This window comes from Phyllostomus discolor, chromosome 7, assembly GCF_004126475.2.
Source record: "Phyllostomus discolor isolate MPI-MPIP mPhyDis1 chromosome 7, mPhyDis1.pri.v3, whole genome shotgun sequence".
NCBI classification, from domain to species: domain Eukaryota; kingdom Metazoa; phylum Chordata; class Mammalia; order Chiroptera; family Phyllostomidae; genus Phyllostomus; species Phyllostomus discolor.
Genome location: NC_040909.2, coordinates 3,214,732 through 3,234,361, shown reverse-complemented (window position 1 = coordinate 3,234,361; position 19,630 = coordinate 3,214,732). Strand labels below are relative to the sequence as shown.

Sequence of the window (19,630 nt, the reverse complement as noted above, 5' to 3'; positions counted from 1 at the left end):
CGCCCGCCCGGCCCCCGCAGCCCGGACCCCTGGCAGAGCCGGGGCTGGAGGAGGAACGCAACCAGAGGAGGGTAACAGAATCCGTGGCTTTGTTCTGTGGGTGCCAGCGGTGGGCCTCAGGGGCCAGAGCCTCTCGCCCTCTCCCCGGCCTGTCCCTGCCCCCTGCACCTGCCCAGGGGCTGCACCAGGGGGACGAGGTTCCTGGCGGTGGACGGCATGGGCGACGGGGGCGCTGGGCAGGCTTCTGCTGGGACCAGGGGGCCGGGAGCGGCAGCAGAACCGAAGGAACAGCTGGGGCTGGGCCCCCACCCCCGGAGCTTCCCCTGACTCTCGGGGGCCTCCGCTCTCGGTCACAAACGAACAGAGAGGAAGAGACAGAAGTAGTGGGTTTGTGTAGAAAAGGGCCCGGGGCCCAGGCCCCCGTGGGGCCGAGCCCGGAAGGCTAATGCTACTGTTGGACAGTCCCCCCCACGCGGCCCCGCACCAGCAGGGCAGCTACAGGGCCGCCCGACTCCTGCCGTGGGGCGTCTGCAGGGACCACCGGAGCGGGCCGGGCAGGGCAGAGAATGCGAAGAGCACTCGTCCGGCCCGCCTGGCACAACCTGCAGCCGTCACCACAGGCCGCTGCGGGCCGCGCCGGCGCCGGGCCGGGGCCCTGGGCACGGCAGGGGCCCCACGAGGAGATGGCTCGCCCTCGCCCCCCCCCCCCCCCCCCCCCCCCGAGAAGGGCCTGCTGCAGACACAGAGGCTCCACACGTGTGCAAAACGCATTTGGTCAAGACCCACACCGGGTCTGTCTTTCCCAATAAAAACAGGAAACAAACAAATAACAAAAAAAAAACCAACAGTAATTGCTTTTTAAAAAACAGAACTGAGAACATGTCTCTCTCTCTCGCAAGATCAAGAAAGGGATGAAATACTGGTTTGTACAATCCACGGTTGCCTGGTGCCTGAAAATAACACTTTTCATTAAAAAAACAAACAAAAAAACTGAGAAGACCGTGACCACCGTTGGTGCTCCAGGGAGCTCGGACTCACCTGCCAAGAGGGGAAGGTAAACTCGGGTCCGTGGGTGTCTTTAAAAAAAAAACGCCGAACTGGCCGGGCGTCAGCAGGAAGGAGAGCCCCGAGGGTGGGGGGAGCCCACCAGGCCCCCGTAGCCCCAGACCTGCCTCTCCGGAGTCCCGCACATAGCGGCAGCCAGCTGTGGGCTCTGCCCGCCCCAGGACGGCGGGGCGGCCCAGCCGCCCGGCGGCCCCGGGTCCCTGGGCGCAGGCGATGGCCGGGTTCCTCGGGCTCCCTGCGGAGGGCCCGGCCCCCTGCCCAGCCGCGCCCCCGGCCTCACGTGGACTCCAGGGTGTTGAGCGGGAACAGGTTGTGGTTGGTGGGCGTGGAGAAGTACAGCTGCTCACTGGGGGTGTGGTTGTCACACGGGCTGCTCAGCCCCAGCGTCCGCTCGAAGTCCAGCAGCTGCCCCATGAAGTTGAAGTTGGGTGAGATGTTGGACTTTTTCCTCTTGACGAAGTCGTAGGCATCGTTGAGTGACAGGTTCATCTTCTGCATCAGGTAGGCCACTGTGACGGTCACCGAGCGGCTGATGCCCGCCAGGCAGTGCACCAGGACGCCGCACTTCTTGGAGCGCGCCTCGTCTGGAACACACGGGCACGGGTCAGCAGGCACCTCCTCCAAGGAGCCACGGGCAGGGCTGCGACCCGGAGGGCGGCGCGGTCACTGGCGGGCGCTGCCTGACTCCCGAGAGACCTGGTGGGGTCCCCCGGGGGGGGGGACAGCACCTGGGGTAAAGGTCAAGGGCGTGACCGTGTGGGAGACCACACGGTAGTGCCGTCACCGGACGTCCCTGTGCTTCGGCTTGCTCAGATGGGCCCTCTCCGCGCAGAGGTCCTGTCGGGACCTGAGTGACAGCGAGGACCACGGCTAGTCCTGACGCTGCCACAGCGGTCGTGCCAGCGAGCTGAGGGTGTCCCTGGCACCTTCTCGGGTCATCTGCACCACGACTACTAGTGAGCTGACTTCAGAAACGAGGAACGGACACAGAGGCAAAATGGCCAGCCCCAGGCCACACAGAGTCCTCCTAAGTCATGGCACCCACCACAAGGAGCTCGTCCTCCTGGGGCCCCCCAGGGGCACCCCCTCCCCACGGGAGCACGGCCGGGCCCGCCCAGCAGCCCTCAGCGAGCTAGTCCCGCTCCTGAGCAGCCAGGCCCGGGGACAAGGGCCGCACCGAGGCTGTAGCAAGTGGGGTGTGCTTCAGTGGGCCCGCCCACCCACTTACTAGCCACCCCCCAGCAGGCCCAGAGGCCGACCCAGCGTGGCCAACCCCGCCCCACCCCCACCCGGCCCCCCAGACTCCTGCCTCGCACACAGCAGAGCTCAGCCGCTCTGGTCGAGCCACGAAACACCCCCATCTTGTCATCTCTCCTTCCCTCTCCGAGCCACAGCTGTACGAGGGGCACAGGTTAACCAGAGACAGCCCTGGGCCCTCGGGGTCCCCACCTCCCTGCCTGCGAGCCCCCCGGGAGCCAGGCATACAGCCGGCACTCCGCTGGTGCACTCCCCCACACAGACCCACGGGTCCTCAGAGGGCCCCCCCTCTGGTGCTCACGCCTGCGCCGGGCAGAGCGTCCCCTCCGCGCCCCCACTGCAGGGTGCCCAGGGCTTAGCATGCAGTAGGCGCTCAACCCAGACTCGGGGAGTAGGCGGGGAGAGACCAGCAGGGGAAGGCAGATGCCTCGGCTTCAAGTGCAACTGTGTGGTCTGACCTTGAGATCTGGGGCGCAAGGGGGTGGCGGAGAGGAGCCCCCGGCGGTGACACATCAGGATACGGCAACGCCTGACCCCCAACCCACTCCCGAGCGATCCAAAGCGAAACCGCTTCCGCTGGCTTTATTTTTAGCTCTCCCAGGGTGTGGCTGAGCGGTGGGGGGCTGGCGCTGGGTCTGGTCCCACTGAGTCCCTCTGAGTCCTACGATGCGTGGGCCTCAAGTCCTTCACTTGCCAACTGGGGGGTAATGCCCCCCCTATACTCTGTTCTGTCCCCTCCCCAGGTGTAGAGGGGTCTTCAAGAAGGACAAAGACACCCGCAAGCCAGGCTCAGCCCTGGGAGATCCAGGATCCCCCTCCACTCCCCTCCCTCACCGGGGGGATGGCAGCACTGGGGCAGGGCTGTGGCCCCAGGGGCCAGGTCCTCCTGCTCCCCTCCTGCTCCAGGCCGGGCCAGGAAGCTCCGGGCAGCCCCAGCCCCTCCCCCAGGCCTCGGCTTCCTTCCTTCCTCCCTCCCTCCCTCCCAGCCAGGCACCTAGTTTTGGTTCCCAGTAAGCGGATGAGGCAGCGAAGCCTCCCACTTCCTGTTATTACAGCTAGCCCAGCCCAGCTGACACCAAAACGCCCTCCGCGGAACAGGGCCGCCAGCGCCAGCGGGAGACTCTGCCCTGGCCACCGCCTCCCTGCCGTCGGGGGCTGGGGAGAAGCACCGGGCTCGGAGAACCCTCGGTCTCCATTCACCCAGTGTCCCTTCCCTGCCGCCCGGGGGGAGGGGGGGTCTCCAGCTGGCTGAGGAGGAAGCGGGGTGGGGGGTCAGAGATAAGCCGGAGTCAGCTGAGGTGGGGCTGGAGGGGCTCAGAGGGCGCTAAGCCAAAGAGCAGATCACACCGCCCCGGGGGAGGCCCTCGTCAGCCTCCTCTCACATTCTCTCTGCACCCCACGCTCCGCACCAGCGCCCCCGGCTGCGGGGACCATCTGGGGCCCCGCCAGGCACTCCGGGGCCCCTCATTCCAACAGCCGCCTGTTTTGAGTAGGCCTCTGGCTGCAGGCCACGCGGCAGCCCCCTCAGGTACACAGTAAAGCCCGAACAGGCGCCGTGACAGCCCCATCCTGGAGAGACACGTGTGCTGAGGCGTGATGCAGAGCCAGCGAGACCCGTGGGAGGTCTGGGAGCGGTGATGTTCCAGCTTGCTCGGCCCCGAACAGCGGAGCAAGGACTCAGGGGGCTCACCGCTCCACCCCGAGGGCTCCGGTGACGCACGGCAGGCACGGGTGCGCCCATGGGCACATGCCGGCACATGCAGGGCGCACGCAGGCCTCGACAGGCCCAGAGGTACCCAGTCAGGCGAGGACGACACCCAGAGTCCCGCACACACCTGGACGCGCCCGCCCCGCCCGCCCGCCCCGCCCAGGGCACCGCGACACCTACCGATGAAGCTGATGGCCTCGGGGAAGAACTGGGAGAGGTTCTGGCTCCAGTGGTCAGAGATGGGGATCTGCTTGTAGGTGAACTCGCCCCCGTGCTCAAAGGCGTTGGGCAGGTTGGGCGTGACGTTGAGGATGTACTTGATGCCGTACTTGCCCAGCACGTCCAGGTTGGTGGAGTCCTTGGCGCAGCCGAGGTAGAGGTAGGGCAGGATCTGGACGGGGAAGGCCGGCTGGCTGGACGGCACGGGGCTGCCGTCGGACTCGGTGGCACTGCTGGGCAGCTCTCGGTCGGACTCGCCGTCCGAGCAGTCGGAGCTGATGCGCAGGCCCCCCAGGCCGAGCACGGAGGTGGGCGGCGAGCTGCTGGGCGAGGACGAGCTGTCCACGTTGGTCTCGCAGTGCTCGGAGTACTCTGTCTGGAACTTGTTGAAACCACCTGTGGCCGAGGCAAGACGGGGCCTGGGTGAGGGGCTGCCCGTGCTGCCGGCCCACAACCCCGGCCCAAACTGGCTGCCCCAGACCGACGATGGCTATGGGTCCATGTGTCATTAACAGCCAACTCGGGCCACACCACTTACGTTCCATGTGCATCTTCCCCCGTTTTCTCCCCATCTATCCTATGACCCACTTCACAGATGAGAAAACTGAGGCCCCAGGAGGTAAAGTCACATGCCTGAGCTCCACGCCATTACTCATGAGGCTTCACGGCCCCCGCCACAGCACCGCCCTTAGGGCACCTGAGGACAAGCTCCAGCTTATCCCTCTGCCGCAGCTCCTTTGTGCAGCTGGCACCCACGGGTGCCCAATAATGGCTCAGTGAGAAAGGAAAGCACACAACCCCACCACAGGCCAGCACCTGTGGGTTCGCAAACCTCTGTCACGGATGACACTGCAGAGGCCAGAGGTGTGTCTGGGTCAGAGGCAGAGACGGCCTGGCCTCCTGACCCCGAGTCCGGAGCTTGTCCCCCACCCCCAACCACAGTCAGGGAGAGCAGAGTGACAGTATTGGCTGGTCCTTTCCCCCAGCAGGGGCAGGTTCATAAAAGAGGTCCCAGCTTCACCTCTCCAGAATCCCCCACTTAGAATACAAGACCAGCACACCCCTCCCACCCAGAGCCTTGGACTCACAGAGCAGGAGGGCCACTGGGGGCTTTACAGGGACAAGAAATGGGGAATGCCTTGCAGTGAGGCATGGGCCCGGCGCCCGAGGGTGCCGCAGGCCTCCCCTCCCCTCCCTTCCCTGCCCGCCCCGCTGCCAGCGAGAGGCCATTTTGGAATGTTAATTGGAAACACCGGCTGCAGCCACTCGCCCCCCAGTGTTGCCTCCCCCTCCTGCGAGCCCTGGCCAGCAGGCTGGGGACAGGGCCGCGGGAACCCAGGGCTGGAGCCAGGGATACTACTCCTCACAGCCCCCGCCCAGATGCCTCCAAGAGGCGGTGATCCCCAGCCAGGGAGATACCTGCGGGAATGCTCGGAGTCCCCCAACCCAAACAGTCCCTATGCCCTGGGGTGGTGCTGAGAGAGGATCCCGTCTGAACCCTGGACTTTCAGGGACATGCATTCCAGGCTGGAGGAGCTGGCCTTGGGTGCCCTGTCGCTTTTGGGGGGTGTCCCAGGAGGGGCCCCTCCCTTCTCTGAGGGGCTCAGCTGGAAGCTGGGCGCTGCCATGGCGCCAGCAACAGTTAATAAGGAAAGCCCAGAAGGGGAAAAGTTTGTCCGGCCCTCTGGAATCGTACCCGGAAAGGGGTACAGAAGGGGCCCCCCAACCAGGATAAACCACTGGGGCAGGGCTCCAGGGAGGGGCGGATGTGGGCCGGGGGCGACGTGGCGCCTACGGGACAGGCTGGGCGCATGGACGGAAAGCGGCCTCCAGCAGGGGCGTCCGAAGCCGCGGAGGCTCGCTAGTCCAGGACGGGGTCTCGGTGCTGCCCTCACCTTGGAGGTAGTAGGCCTGGCAGCCGTCGTCGCGCAGCTTTTGCAGGAGCAGGCCAAGCACAGAGGCGGGAGCGCCGGGCTCCGGTTGCCACTCGGCCGTGGCCTCGTCGTAGAGCAGCACAGTGGCCGCCTTGCAGCGCGTGGCGAAGCGCTCCTTGTCGGCGTGGTTAGGGATGATGGAGCGGATGGGCAGGTTGCCCTTGCGCAGGCGGCGCAGCATGAGGCCCGGGATGGCCAGGTTGATGGCCGTCTCGATGTGCGACGACTCGAAGAGCTCGTGTGGTCGGCAGTCGAGCAGAAGCAGGGACGCGCCGCCCCGCGCCTCCAGCTCCTCCTGCAGCCACTCGGCGCTCTTGCAAGGCATAGCCCCCGCACCGGTCGTTGCGCCTGCCCCGGTGCCCGCGCCGGACCCCGCTCCGGGCTCCGACCCCGCCCCGGTGTCCCCAGTCGCCGACGTCCCGGAGGCCGACATGTGCGCCCGCGCTGGGGGGCCGCGGAGCTGGTTTTTCATGGGGAGTGCGGGTGGCCCGGGGCCGGGGCCGGGCAGCCCTGCCCAGGGACAGCGCCCCGGCCGCGCGGGCCCCAGCCGCGTCTCCGGGCGCCCGCCTCCCGCCGAGCTGCGTACCCGCCGCCCCGGCCTCCCGGCCTCCGTCCCGCCCGGCCCTCCGCGCGCGCCGCGGCCTGACAGCCCCAATTAAACGGCGGCTCGGGCGGCCGCGCGCTGAGGCGTCCTCCGGGGGGCGGGGCTGCGGGGCCGGCGCCCCGGCTTAAAGGAGCCGCGCCTCCGCCGCCCCTCCCCACGGGAAACGAGGGCGCGCTCCCGACCCGTCTGCCCGGGCCCTCGCCGCGACTCAGCGCCGCCGCGGTCTCGCCTGGCCTGGAACTGGCTATGACCCGCCTAGAGGGCCCGGCCAAGACGCCTTCCCGGGTCTCCTATAACCTGCTCGCCCGACTCTAACGGGGCTACAGGGGGCGTTCTGAGCCTGACCTCCCCTCGCCAGATTCATTAACAGAAGCGGAGTTCCCCGAGGACTGGGCGGTCACGCTGAGCCCACCTCCCCTCTTCCTGTCTGTCAACCCCATTCATTCATTTTCTCAGCGTGTTCATTCAACAAAAGGAAATTGACCGCTTACTACGTGCCAAGCACTGTGTTTAGGCGGTCACCGTTTCAGGGGACTACAGAGAGCCTGTGACGGCTACAGGCTCCGAGACTTGCGAGAGGTCTCACCCCACCTAGCCTGATCGGAAATCAGCACCTGGGCGACTGGTGGAGTAGGACGGCCCAGGCCTGTGCCACCCACAGTGGGCAGGGGTGGAGAAATCCTGGAAAGGACCAGCCCTGGGAGGAGAGAGGGAGCCCTTTAAGAAAGCTTTCCAAGCTGGGTGGTGACAGGCGCGGAGTGAAGCGCCACGTGACTTTTCCACAGGGGGCGGGAGGGCAGAGGAGCACCCCTTTACAGTCAGCTCTCTTTCTCCTACCTCCTTCCCAAAGCACCAATCAACTTTCGCGGTAGGCGGGAGCGCGCCGCGCAGATGGCCAATTGCGGCCGAAGAAGTGTGAGGGAGGGGGCGGGGCTCGCCTCCGGTTCCACCCAGAGCGGGAATGGGCGGGGTCTTCTTAGCCGCTCGCTAGCGGGCGGGGCAGAGGAGGTGAATGGAGCCGCAGGTAGCGCTGGAACAAAGCGGCTGGACCCGAGCGGCGCGCGTGCGCAGAGTCTGCCGCGCTTTTCCTGCGGAGTCTGGGAGCTAGCGGCTGGACCCGGTGGTTAGTCTGGCCCGTCCCCCGCCGGGCAAAGGGCCCCCACCTCCTTCGGGTTTGCCCCTCCCACTCTGCCCGAGGCTAGTCGGCTCACGGACACCTCTCCTCCACTGCCCGCTGGAGGGAGTGGGGTGAGAGGTTGGGGCAGGGGGCAGGGCGAGGTCCCTGCAACACGGACGGCCAGAGTTTTCTGCGGACCGGAAGGCACGGAGAGGGCGGCCCTGGAGGAGTTCGCTCCCTGCCGTGTTCCCTGCAGAGGACAGTCTGCCTGAAGCGTTCCATCCCGGGCCACAGGGCTGGGTCTCAAAGAAGCAGAGGTCTCTCCCGCAGTCACAGCCCCAGAAAGACCACAGCATCGCAGTCGAAAGCGGGGCTCATCGCCCATGGCTGTCCTGGTGTTGCTGGGCAGAGCCTAGCTCCCTGGGTCATGGAACCCCTGGAAAGAGCTTGCAGGGCTGAGGGGCCCAGGACCCAGCGTCTGCACTGCCACTTGCCCTCGCGCTCTGTGGTCCTCACCTCTCTGGGCCTCGGTGGCCCAGGTGTAGGAGACTGCTGGCCTGGACAGCCCCCAGCCGGTCCATCACAAACCTTGCCGTTTAGGGAGGGCCTCTCCGAGGACAGGCCCCTTGGCTGGCAGCACTCAAAGAAGAGACCTGAGCAGTGTCCCCTGCCCCTGGCCTCCCCCAGGGGAGAGAGCCTGCTGGCCAGGGAATCCTTCCTAGGGAGCTGGCCACCACTGCTCTCACTGTCAGGGGCACGACTGAACTGGAATCTCCCCTGCAGCCCCACAACCCCCTCCCCCACGCATGGGAAGACCCACCCACCCGAGGAAAGGATTCCCTGCCACTCTTGAGTGAGCTGGGGTGGCTCCCTGGTCTCTGCTCTGCGCTCAGCCTGGCCCCCATCGCCTGCGGTCCCGAGTGAAGCCCTTCCCGCAGCTGTGAACAGCTAGACACAATGAGTAAAACGGACCACGGAGAGCCACCCTCAGGTGTGTGGGGCTGGGGGTTCGGGGGCGCACAGAACCCTCTGACTTCCACGGCCTAGAGCACCGCAGGAACTTGCCCGTGGTCAGACGGCAAGAGCTAGAGCTGTCCCTGCCCAGGGCCTTGCCCTGCCATGATCAGCCTCCCTCCAGGATGCCGGATGAGGGAACCTGGGGCCCCAGGGGCCTTGGGGTCAAAGACACGCCCCCTTTTCAGGAACTTGGCCTTTCCTGCCCGGGGTTCATTCAGACCCTTTCTCTCCTGAAGCCCGCAGGAGAGGGGCCTGCTCAGCAGGCCCACTCCCTGCCCTGCCATCTCCGTTCCCTCCCCTGCCCGCCCAGGAGCCAGGCCCCAGGCCCAAACCCAGAGGTGTGTCAGGAGCGGCCCTCCCTGTCTGCACACTTCCAGCCCCGGAACCACCAGAGAAGGGGCCGTCCCTGCAGGGCGAGGCGTGGCCGTGATAGTGGGATGTTTGATGTGAGCTGGGCTGCACCCCCATGCACGTGTGTGCGTGGTTTGGTGACCCGGCAGCTATGTCGCGAGAATAGTAGAAGCAGACTTTCCTTTTCCCACTGGTGTCCGGGGACTTCTTAGAGATGGGCCACCGTGTTTTGAGTGGCGTTTGCCCAAGGAGGAGGAAGGGAGGAGCGTCGGTCAGTTCCCTGCCCTTCTATCCCGAGAGGCTAGCACAAACTTTGGGTGCCAGCCTCCAGGAAGGCAGATGCCCGGTAGGAGTCTAGCTCCCGTCCCACCGTGAGTGCAGAGCAGGGGCTGGGGCAGTCCTCGCCCTGCAGCCTGTGTCGGCAGCCTCCGCCCCGGGCAGCTGCGCCCTGCTGGGGGAGACGTGTCATCAGAGCCCTGCCCGAGGCCCAGACCGGGGGTCACTCCTCTTGCTCCTGAGCCTTGGGACAGCTTCTTCCCTGCCCTTTGGTGAGGGGCCTGCCTGTGCTGCAGTCAGAACAGGTGATGTCTGCGGAAGGCCTGACGAGTCCTCTGCCCTGAACGGGAGGAGCCCTGGCTGTACACACCCTTACACACACGTGAGGACACACACAGTACATAGACCTACCTGTCTTTCCACAGGTGCTTGCGGACACGTGTGGGTATACAGAAACACACAGACACAGAGCCGTGCTTGAGGGTGGAAATGCACAGCACGTAGGTGCACACACACCGTTACACACACGCGCACACAGACCCTGTGTATCTGGGCACTTGCCGCTGTCTCCGGAGGGGTGCCCACAGAGGGTGGCTACTGACGGGTGGAAGCCATGCTCCCCTTCCCCAGCCCTCCTGGCTCACCCTGCCTGCCGTTAGCTGGTGTTGGGATCTCATGGTGACAAGGTCTGGGTGGAACGCGGAGGGGCCGCCAGTCTCTGGGGGGGTGACGGTATGGCATGGGGAAACTGTTGCCAGCTCCGGTGCTGGGGAGCCACGTGCCTGTTCATCCTCTGCATGCGCTGCCCAGGTGCACAGGGCGGAGGGGCAGGAAGATGGGGCCCTGCGGAGCAGGTGGCAGACAGGGTCACACCCAGGAGCGTCAGGAACAAGCCCCGACAGGACGGCAGCCAGGGCCTGGGAGATCTGGGAACTCCCCACAGCTGCCAGCGAAGGCAGAGGAAGGCAGCCTCCCCTCCACTGTGTTCAGGCCTTTCCCGAGTGCCTGCCCTCGGCCAGGGAGCGTGTCGGGCAGTGGGTGGGACCTGGGGGGACCGACATAGTTCCTCCTTCTCCCAGCTCCCCACCCAGCAGTGGCAGCGGGCGCTTGGCCAACCACCCCTCCTGGGTCCCTGCAGCCACCCTCCTAGCCACATGCCCAGCCCACTGGGGCCAGGCTAAAAATGGAAAATAGAACATGGAAAACAGAGGACTAATGGCCACCAGTCTGAGATGCTTTGTCCCTGGCAGACATTACTAGTCAATCACAGCACTTTCTCACTGAGCCAAGTCCTGGCCTCAAAACCCTTCGAAGCAGGCCTGACCAGTGGCTGGCTGTGGTCGACAAGGGACATGAGACATCAGACCTCAGACTTCAGACCTCGGTTCGCTACGGCCTCAGTTCGTAGCCAGACCAGCTGTGGCCTCTTTACCCCCCGCCCCCAGCTCACTGCACCGGGACCTCCTGCTCCTCCTCCTCACCCCAGACTCAGCCCTTCCTCATTCCCTGCCCCCCCCCCCCGCCCCTGAAATCAGCTGCTCCCACCCCAGGAGGACTGCCCTGCCTGACTTCAGCTGAGTCGCTCCTTCTCCTAGTCCTCCCCCGTGGGGCCCCCAGTGCCCCCTCTACCCACCTCAGGGCAGTCCGGCCTGCAGGAGTCTGGGATGGGTCAGCCAGGCCCTCCTTACCACCCCGCCCTCCCTGCAGTCCATGCTCCTGCTGGCACAGGTTCCCCTGGGAGGGATGGGGGAGCCCTGGCCAGGTGGTTCGGTTGGTTGGGGCATCGTACCTATGTGCCAAGGTTGCAGGTTCGATCCCCACTAAGGGCAGGTACAAGAATCAACCAATGAATGAATCAATAAGCAGAACAGCAAATCCATGTTTCCCTCTCTCTCAAATCAATAAATTTTAAAAACTGAAATTTAAAAGATCAATCAATCAATCAATAGGAGGGATGGGGGTCTGTTGGGTTGGTCGGCCGGGGCCCGCACGCCGTCCCAGCTCTGCTCAGGGCTGGCTTGGGGCTGGGAGCAAGCGGGCCTGGCTGCTGTCCTGGCTCACGGGTCACGCCCCACGCTGCCACCTTCACACGCGCAGCCCCGCCTTCGCCCCGCTTCCCCAGCTCGGCGAGCGGAGCGGGGCTTGTCTGCCCCGCAGATGGGAGCACTGAGCCCTGGGAAGGGAGACAGCTGCTCCGAGGGCCTGGCTCCAGCCCCGGCCGGTTACTCACTCGCCCGGCGGGCCGGGCTGAGTCACGGTGGCCCAGGTGATGGGACGGAAACACACAAACGTGAATAAGTCGGGGGAGTGGTCTAGGGGAGGGCGGACAGCCCTGCCTGGGGCTGCCCGCTGTGAACTACCCCCCCAATCCCGCCCCACCCCAGAGGCTCTGGGGCTTCCCTTCCGGCCCCTGTTGGGGCTTCCCATCAGCCGGGGGAGGGCTGGCAACCCATCTGATGGATGGAAAACTGAGGCCCGTGATTACAGATCAAGCTGTGGCAGGGGGTAGGGGCCCAGACTCTTGCAGGAGGAGCCCCAAGCGCAGTCCACGGGGAGCCCCAGGGAGGTGCTGTCCTAACAGTTGTTCCCGTGTCTGGGGCAGCGGGGACCACCCACGCAGGGCAACGCACCGGAGGCACGGGGGTCCACTCCCCGCACACGAGGGGCCACTCGTGCACAGCTCAGGCACCGTCAAATGCCCTTTCTGCACCCGTGCGCCTGACCCTTCGCAGGACCGGTCCGGCCTCTCTCTGCCACCCGCCCTGGCCAGGCCCTGTCCCCTGCCCCCTGCCCCTGGCCCATCTCCCCAGCCTCCTTGCAGCTCACCCCTCCATCCCACAGCCCCCCACCCCCCAGCCGCAGCCCCAGGGATCTGCGAGCATGTGACTCGGGCCTGGCCCTCCCCTGCACCGAAGTCTCCCACGGTTCCGGCGTGGAGTCCCCCTGCGTGGCCAGTGTGGCTGTTGGTGACCTGGCCCTGCCCTCCCCTGGATGCTGCCCCAGCCCCACCCCTCCGATGCCCTCCCTGCTGTCTCTTCAGGGTCTCCGCACACACCTGCTCCTCTTCTGGAACCTTCCTCTCCCAGCTCCCTCCTCTGTCTCTTCATCCTCCCCCCATACCCACTGTCCCCCAGAGCCAGAGCAGGCCCCTGGGAAGTGGCCGAGCCAGAACTGGAACCGGCCTCCTTCTGGACCCCTGCGGCCAGCATGGGGTCAGCGTGTGACGTACACCGCCACGGGCTCTCCCTGTCTCGGGGATGGCGCTGGCCGGCAGCCTCTTACTGCACTCCCCCCTGGGCCTCTCCTGCCCTGCACAGCCTGCCTACTCCGCAGCGAGGTTCGCTGTTGCCGGAGGGGCTCCCCCATGCCTCGTCCTGGCCTCGGGCGGTAGGTAGGCTGCAGTTTCCGGTTCAGCGAGGGCTCCCTCCACTGTCCACCAGCCACTGATCCTCAGGGGTCCCTGGTGGCCGAGCAAGGCTGGGCCCCGGTCCTGCACCCACCACCCTGGAGGGGGTGCTGCACTGGGTGGGAGTTTCCCACTCGGCTGGGAGCCCCTCTTGCTGGCACCGAGGCCTTGGAGGGCCAGGAGCGGCTGATGGATGGCCCCTGGGAGATGCCCGTGGGGCTCAGAGGGAGGTGGAGCGAAGAGGGAAAGGATCCAGGGAAGTGCAGGCGGGCCCGTTCCCTGCCCCCAGGCCACAGGCCAGGGCCAGAGCCCTTTGCTCTCACACCCCCTCCCCGAATATTTATCTGGGTGCTGTCCCCTCCCTCTCAGGGCTTCTGGGCAGCACCCCGTGAGCCCACATGGTGCTCTGAGGGACCGAAGACAGGGCTTTGGACAGGGGCCGGGTGTCCTTAGCTGCCTGCCCCTCTGGCTACCAGGGCACCCTTGGCCTCCCGCTCCAAGCTTCTGACCCTTCTGAGGCCACCGCTGCCAGGAAGGGCCTGGACGCTTGGTGGCAGGAACGGGGGCTAGATGCAGGAGGGCACCCCAGGTAGGCCTGCCCCGCCAGAGAAAAGGCAGGAGGCCATGGTGGGGTCAGGAGAAGGGGATCCCGGGTCTGTCTGCGCCCAACCAGCCTCCAGGTTGGGGGCTAGAGGGGCCAGCAGCGGCAGGCTCCGAACCTCACAGCCGGTCTGACCTGTGAGGCCGGGCGGGTGGAGGAAGGAGGCTGGGAATTCCTGGGGCGCCGGCGGGCGGATGTGCCAGAGGCCTGGGCGGGCTCTGTTGCGGGGGTGCGGGAGGCGGGTGCTGGTAAGTCTGTCTGTGGCTGCCAGGCCTAATTGCCTCACTCGCTTCTGCCTGCTGCCCAGGCCTGTCTGGTCCTCTCCCCACCGGCCCACACAGCCCCGTCTTTCAGGAATCCCTCCTGCGAGGCACTCGTGGTGACAGTGAAGGTCACAATGGCACCACGAGGCTGGGGACGTGTCCTGGGAGCCAGCTGGCCCGGTGCAGGCACGAGGTGGCTAGACCGAGGCCTCAGCGCCCAGCCCCGTTGGCGGTGGCGGGCTCGGGGCCCGCCCACACGGGCTCAGCCGTTCGCACCTGCCTGGCGCTGCACTGGGGTGTTTCGGTTCCCAGGTAGGCGAGCCCGGGGGCAGGAAACAGCCTGGGGATTCTCCTTCCTGGCCCCACCCAGCCCGATTCCGGCCACAGGGGCACACGCCCCAGGACCTCAGAGACGCGTTCCCACAGAGAGAAGGGTCTCCTGCGAGAGAGGAGGGCTCCGATGAGGACCCCTGAGTCTCAGGGCTTCCAGCGGCCCCCTGAGCTGGGGGTTGGGTGGGCCAGGGGCCAGCTCTGCCTGAGGCCCCCACCCTTCCCCCCCACAGCCATGGCTTCCGCCTTCTCCCATCCGGACACAGCTCTGTCCTGACCCCCACCTCCACCTCTGCATGGGGCAGCCTCTGGCCTGGGGCTGGCGGGCGTGAGGGGCGCCAGAGCCTCCCCTAGAAACCTTCCCAGGAGCCTCTGCAGCTTCCCCAGAGGCACTGGGCCTGGCCCACCACCGCGGGCTGGGGCACTGGCTGGAGCCCCCCGCCGAGGCGCCGCAGGAAGTGGAGCCCCAGCAGAGCGGGGGGCACAGTCTTCTGCCTGCTGTGGCCCCAGGCGGCCCCTGCAGGGGCCTCAGACTCCCCATCCACAGAGTGGGGCAACACCTTCTGCCCACCTGACTCCCGGGGCGCAGGGCAGCTGGCAGGGTCTGCACTGGCTCTGGCAGGGGGAGGGGCTCCTGGGCCCACAGTGCTGGGCACGGACCCCCAACCACCATGCGCTGCTTGGCCTGGCCCAAGGCCAAGGGCTGACCCCGTGCTGGGTGCCGGCCTGGGCACCACAGCGGGACAGTCCACTGCGGCCCTCAGATGCCCAAGGCGTGAGCATGCCACGTGTGCTGGGACAGGCAGGGCATGGGGGTGGGGATGAGATGGGGGAGCTTCCCCTGGAGACCTGGCTCTAAGGCTGCCTCAACCACCAGCCCGCCCTCCCTGGGGCTCGGTTTTCACCCTCTGTAAAGTGGGGGCAGTGGCGCCTGCAGGACTGACTGCTGTGAGGTGACAGCAAACACCCCTTGGGCCTGGACAGTGGGGAGAGGGCCCTGGGTGGGGGCAGGCAGTGGCCCTGCCCCACGGGAAAGCCGTGGGGGGTGGGGGACGGAGACGGGAGACAGCGGCAGTTCTGAGCCTGGAGCCGGAGGCAGCCCCGCCATGAGGCTCCGTGGTGGGGGCGGTGACGTGGACTCTCGACACCCGGGGCCTGCCCGTGCAGGTCCCGTCCTGTGGGCAAGGCTCCACCTCTGTGCCCACACCTGGCCACCCACCCGCCTGCCATCCCAGGAGGAAGGGCAGGGAGGAAGTGGGTCGCCAGGGCCCTGGCGTGGCTGGGGGATGGCTCCCCCTCTCAGCCTTGGCCCCTCGGCCTCCTGCTCGCCCTTCCTTCGTCGTCCCCCCTTCAGTCCCCCCCTCTGCTCGGACACAGCCTGCTCCGACCTCGGCGGCCCTTCCCCAGGGGGCCACGTGGGCCCAGGCCTCCCGCCTCCTCGGGGCTCTCGCTGCAGAGCTGTCCAACGTGGGCTCTGTGGGACGCCAGGCCCACCGGGTGCGCCTCCAGGAACAGGCCCTGTGGCCAGATGCCCGGGACGGTCGGCCCCAGCCGCCCCGCACAGGACCGTGGTCAAGGCCCCGATGAGGCCTGCGGGCACACCTCTGGCTGTGCTTCCTTTGCCTGGCCTTCCCCGGACTCTGGGGCCGCAGCGCCAGTCCCTCACGTGACCTCCACGGCCAGCGTGTGGGACCGTGCCCTGGGCATGTCCTCCTGGGGAAAGGACGGCCTCATGTTGCCCAGCAGCCGTCCACACCGCCTTCTCTTCTCTGCTTCAAGGTTTTGGGTGGGGAGCTGGGGGTCGTCCGGGCTGCAGCTCAGAGCCCCTCGGCACTCTTAGGCTTTCCAGGGGCCCCGAGGTCTGCTGTGCTGCCCCCTGGGATCCGCAGCGCCCCCAGCCTGGCTCCCGGGGCGGGGGGGGGGGCTTCCACGGTGGAGTGACACCGGGGAGCAGGCTGAGGGGAGGGAGACGAGCCGGCTGCCCCGCCAGCCTCAGCCAGCTCTTGGCCGTGCTTGATTCCCGTTCTCCAGCATGCGGCTGCGCAGGGCCACACAGGGGCCACACAGGGGCCACACAGGGCGTCCCCCGCCCTCGCACTGCCCTCTAGATGGGGGCTGTGGGGGGCCCCTCCCTGTGCCCAGGCTGGAGTTGGGTTTCAAGCCCTGAGGGTCTCCTAATGAGTTCCACATGCAGGGATGGATGGCTCGGAGAGGAAGCGGGGCTGGGGAGGGGAGAGGGGCCTGAGTGGGGATGAGAAACACGTGCTCTGGAGGAAGCCGGCGAGAAGGGAGGAGGGGGAAAGGGCAGAAGAGGCAAGAGCTGGGGGAGACTTTCTTCCCCCAGGTCCTGGCACCACCCCTCCCCTGCAGGGCTGACTCCAGGCTTCCGGGCCCCTGCAGGAGACCCCAGGCCAGAGGTCTGCGGGGCGGGGGTGGTGGCAGTGGGAGAGACCCCTTAGAAGGCCCAGTCTCCTGCTTCACACAGAAAAGTCCCCAATCCCTGGCCCCGCTCCGCTGGGGTTCTGAGCCATCAGGGGCAGGACAGAGCCCGGAGGTGGGGGGGCCGTGGCTGAGGAAGCCCCACCACAGCCAGCCAATGAGCAGCGACACGCTTGCCCAGGTCCAGCCCCACGTCCCCCGCCCCACCGGAGGTCCCTGCGCACAGCCAGGCCACTCACCCGGCCAGCCCACATGCTCACCTTTGCCCCCTCGGCTAGCAGGTAGGCAGGGGGGCCTGGCATGCAGGGTTGGCTGCCCTCCCTCCCTCCCTCCCTGTCCAGGGAGGGCCGTGCATGGGCTCCGAGGTGGGCCAGGCAGCTGGAAGCCTCACTAGGGAAAGGCTGTGGGGACCCATGCTGCCAAGTGTGTGTGGGGGGGGGGCGGTGCGCGGTCGGGGGGCGGAGCCTGAGGGCCTCACAGGGTACCCAGGGCCCCCTCGCAGGAGTGCTGGCTGGGCCGCAGGTTTCTGGCCGGCCGAGAGAGACCGAGCTCTGGCGCTGGGGGCCCAGCCCTGCGCCCCCACCTCCAAGTCACGCACTGGCGCCCAGCAGGGACGAGGCCTGCCCTTCAGTTCCCGTGTGGTGTGTCTGATCGAGTCTCCCCACAGCCCCACACGGCCACGCCTGCTCTCACTCCATGTTACGGGTCAGGAGGCCAAGGCACGAAGGGGGAAGCCGGAGCATCCCTGTCGGCCGGAACGGCTGGTACAAAGGCCCTGGGGCCAGAATTTGCCTGGTGCGTCCAAGGAGCGATGCGGTGGCTGATGTGGCTGGAGGGGGGTGAGGAGGGGAGAGTGGCAGGTGACAGGAGGTGGGGGTGGGGACAGGCAGGATCCAGGAGGAGGCTGCCCAGGCTGTGGTGGGCGCTGTGGCCCACACTGGGAGGGGGCTGGGGAGCCATGGGCAGGTGCTGAGCAGGAAGGGTATAAGCTGTCTTACAAGTTTTCTTTTTATTGTTTGTTTTAATCTTGCAGACTCGGGCTGCAATGGAGAACAGATGGGGCGGGCCCAGGGCCAAGCGGGGGCGGGTGGGGGGGAGCCCTGGCTCCCGGCGGGGCGCAGGCCCGGGCCCCTGGGGGGCGTTGGGAGGGCCTGCACCTGACCTGCCCCAGCCCGGGGCTCCCTGCCCTCCCCAGAGGAGCCCACGGGGTTGAGGGTCTCCCGACCAGAGGCACGTGTCCCCAACAGGAGGGCTCAGGACATCTCAGAGGGCACGGTTGGCCTCGAAAATGGCCCTATTCCAGGGCACAGGCCAACTACTGGGGAGCTGGGGCCCATCCCAGGGCCAGGGCAACCCCTGGAGCAGAGGCCAGTGGCACAGGGGCCGCGGGGGACGGGGTGGGGACAGGAGCCAGCCCAGGCCCTCGGCAGGAAGCGCCTGTTTCCCGTGAGCAGCAGCAGCGCACCGCTGCAGGAGGTCCTGGGGGGCCAGCCCAGGAGCGGCTGTCACGGCAGGGACACGGGCGCGGAGCTGGCTGGGGGCGGGGGACGCACTGCCCTGGGGAGCAGGCAAGCGCTTCTGCCCTGCCCCTGGGCACCAGGGCCTGGCTTGGCGGTGGTCCTAGCCAGGGTCCGAGTTGGAGGGGCTAAGGGCAGAGGTGGGGTGGGGCACTGCAGGGGCTTCTGGGGAAGCTGAGTGGTCCTGGACTCTAGAACCACCCACAGGGGTGTCGAACTCATGTCACTGGGGGCCGTATCAGCCTCGCGGTGGCCTTCCAAGGGACCAGTGTCACTGAGGACCGTGTACATGTCACTGTTCCTTAGCTAGGGGCAAGGGGCTTGATGCCGCCGCCGGACAGAAAGAAGGTGGAGGGCCGGATTCGGCCCGCGGGCCTGGTGTTTGCCCCCAGTGTTCTGGGGAGATCCGCCAGGTGGAGGCGAGGTCCTGGTCCTGGGTGGAGGCTGGCCAGGGGAGGCCGGAGGGCCGGAGACCGGCTGAGCAGCGCGCCTGTGCCCTTGGCCAGGCCTGGGACCGGGTAACCGGGACGAGGTCGGTGTGGACCACGCGCTCAGGGGTGCCCGTGGCTGCGAAGTCAGTCTCGGCCCCCCAGGCAGAGCCCAGGCACCCCCAGCTGTGGAGGATGGTGATGGGCGGGGCTGAGAGGCACTCGGCACCAGCCCGGAGCCTGCAGGCCAGGGCCCTGCCCACCAGGTGCCCACGAACGGGGGTGGGGTCCCCCTTCAGGGACACACACTTGTGCCTGAGAGAAGCTTAGGGCCGAGAAGGGGGGCCTCGGGGTCCCGTCCCGCCTGGGTCCCCTGCCCTGGTGCTCGGGCCCCTCACTGGTGGGGGCCTGGGGCCCTGCCACAGGAAGGGGTGTGGGTTGTGGGCCGGAGGCGGCCTCACACGAAGGGGGAGCACCCCGGCCTGGCTCTCTGTGGGCTCTGCTGGCCGGTCGGCTGGGGTGGGCCTGCCGGGCAACAGGGTGAGGCCCCGTGCGGGTGGCGAGGCTCCCGGGAGGTGGGCTGATGCCCCGGGGCACCTTGGTGAGGTGGCTCCCTCGGCAGCCGGGGGCAGGGGTGCTTGGTGAGAACCCCCGGGGGGCTCTGTCCCATTAAGTGATCACACACCAGTTAAGGCGGGAGTCATGGGGGCCACCCTGAGCAAGTCGTTTAGGATGGCAAGGTTCAGGACAGGGGGCTGGGACAGCCGGCCGGAACGACTCACCGGGCTCCTGCAGGCTCAGCAGGCAGGGTTTCCGGGGTCCCGGGCGACCATACCCCGACCCCGAGACTGTGGCAGCCTCGCTGAGAACAGGGGGGCTGCTGTCCTAAGCCCCCAGTCTACTGGCTCAACCCCTCCTCACCTCAGGCTGCCCATGGCTGGGACCAAGGGGACGAGTGGCTGTAACTGGCCACCTCAAATCTCACAGCCAAGGGGCCCTCGGACCACCAGCTCCCATCCCCTTTGGCACAGGGGCCGAGTTCCAGGAAGGGGGCCCACAGGACAAGGTGGCAGGTGTGTGGTGGGGGCACCCCTCCAG

General features: G+C 67.2%; 1 protein-coding gene across 1 annotated transcript; it reads right to left on the bottom strand.

Moving 5' to 3' along the window:
* Positions 1-757: 757 nt before the first annotated feature.
* Positions 758-6,799, bottom strand: DUSP7 (dual specificity phosphatase 7). Its single transcript, XM_028518888.2, has 3 exons — positions 6,145-6,799; positions 4,211-4,645; positions 758-1,649 (listed from the first exon to the last, which is right to left on the bottom strand). The coding sequence occupies exons 1-3, from the start codon at positions 6,653-6,655 to the stop codon at positions 1,342-1,344; spliced, it is 1,254 nt and encodes a 417-aa protein (XP_028374689.1). The 5' UTR covers positions 6,656-6,799; the 3' UTR covers positions 758-1,341.
* Positions 6,800-19,630: the final 12,831 nt, after the last annotated feature.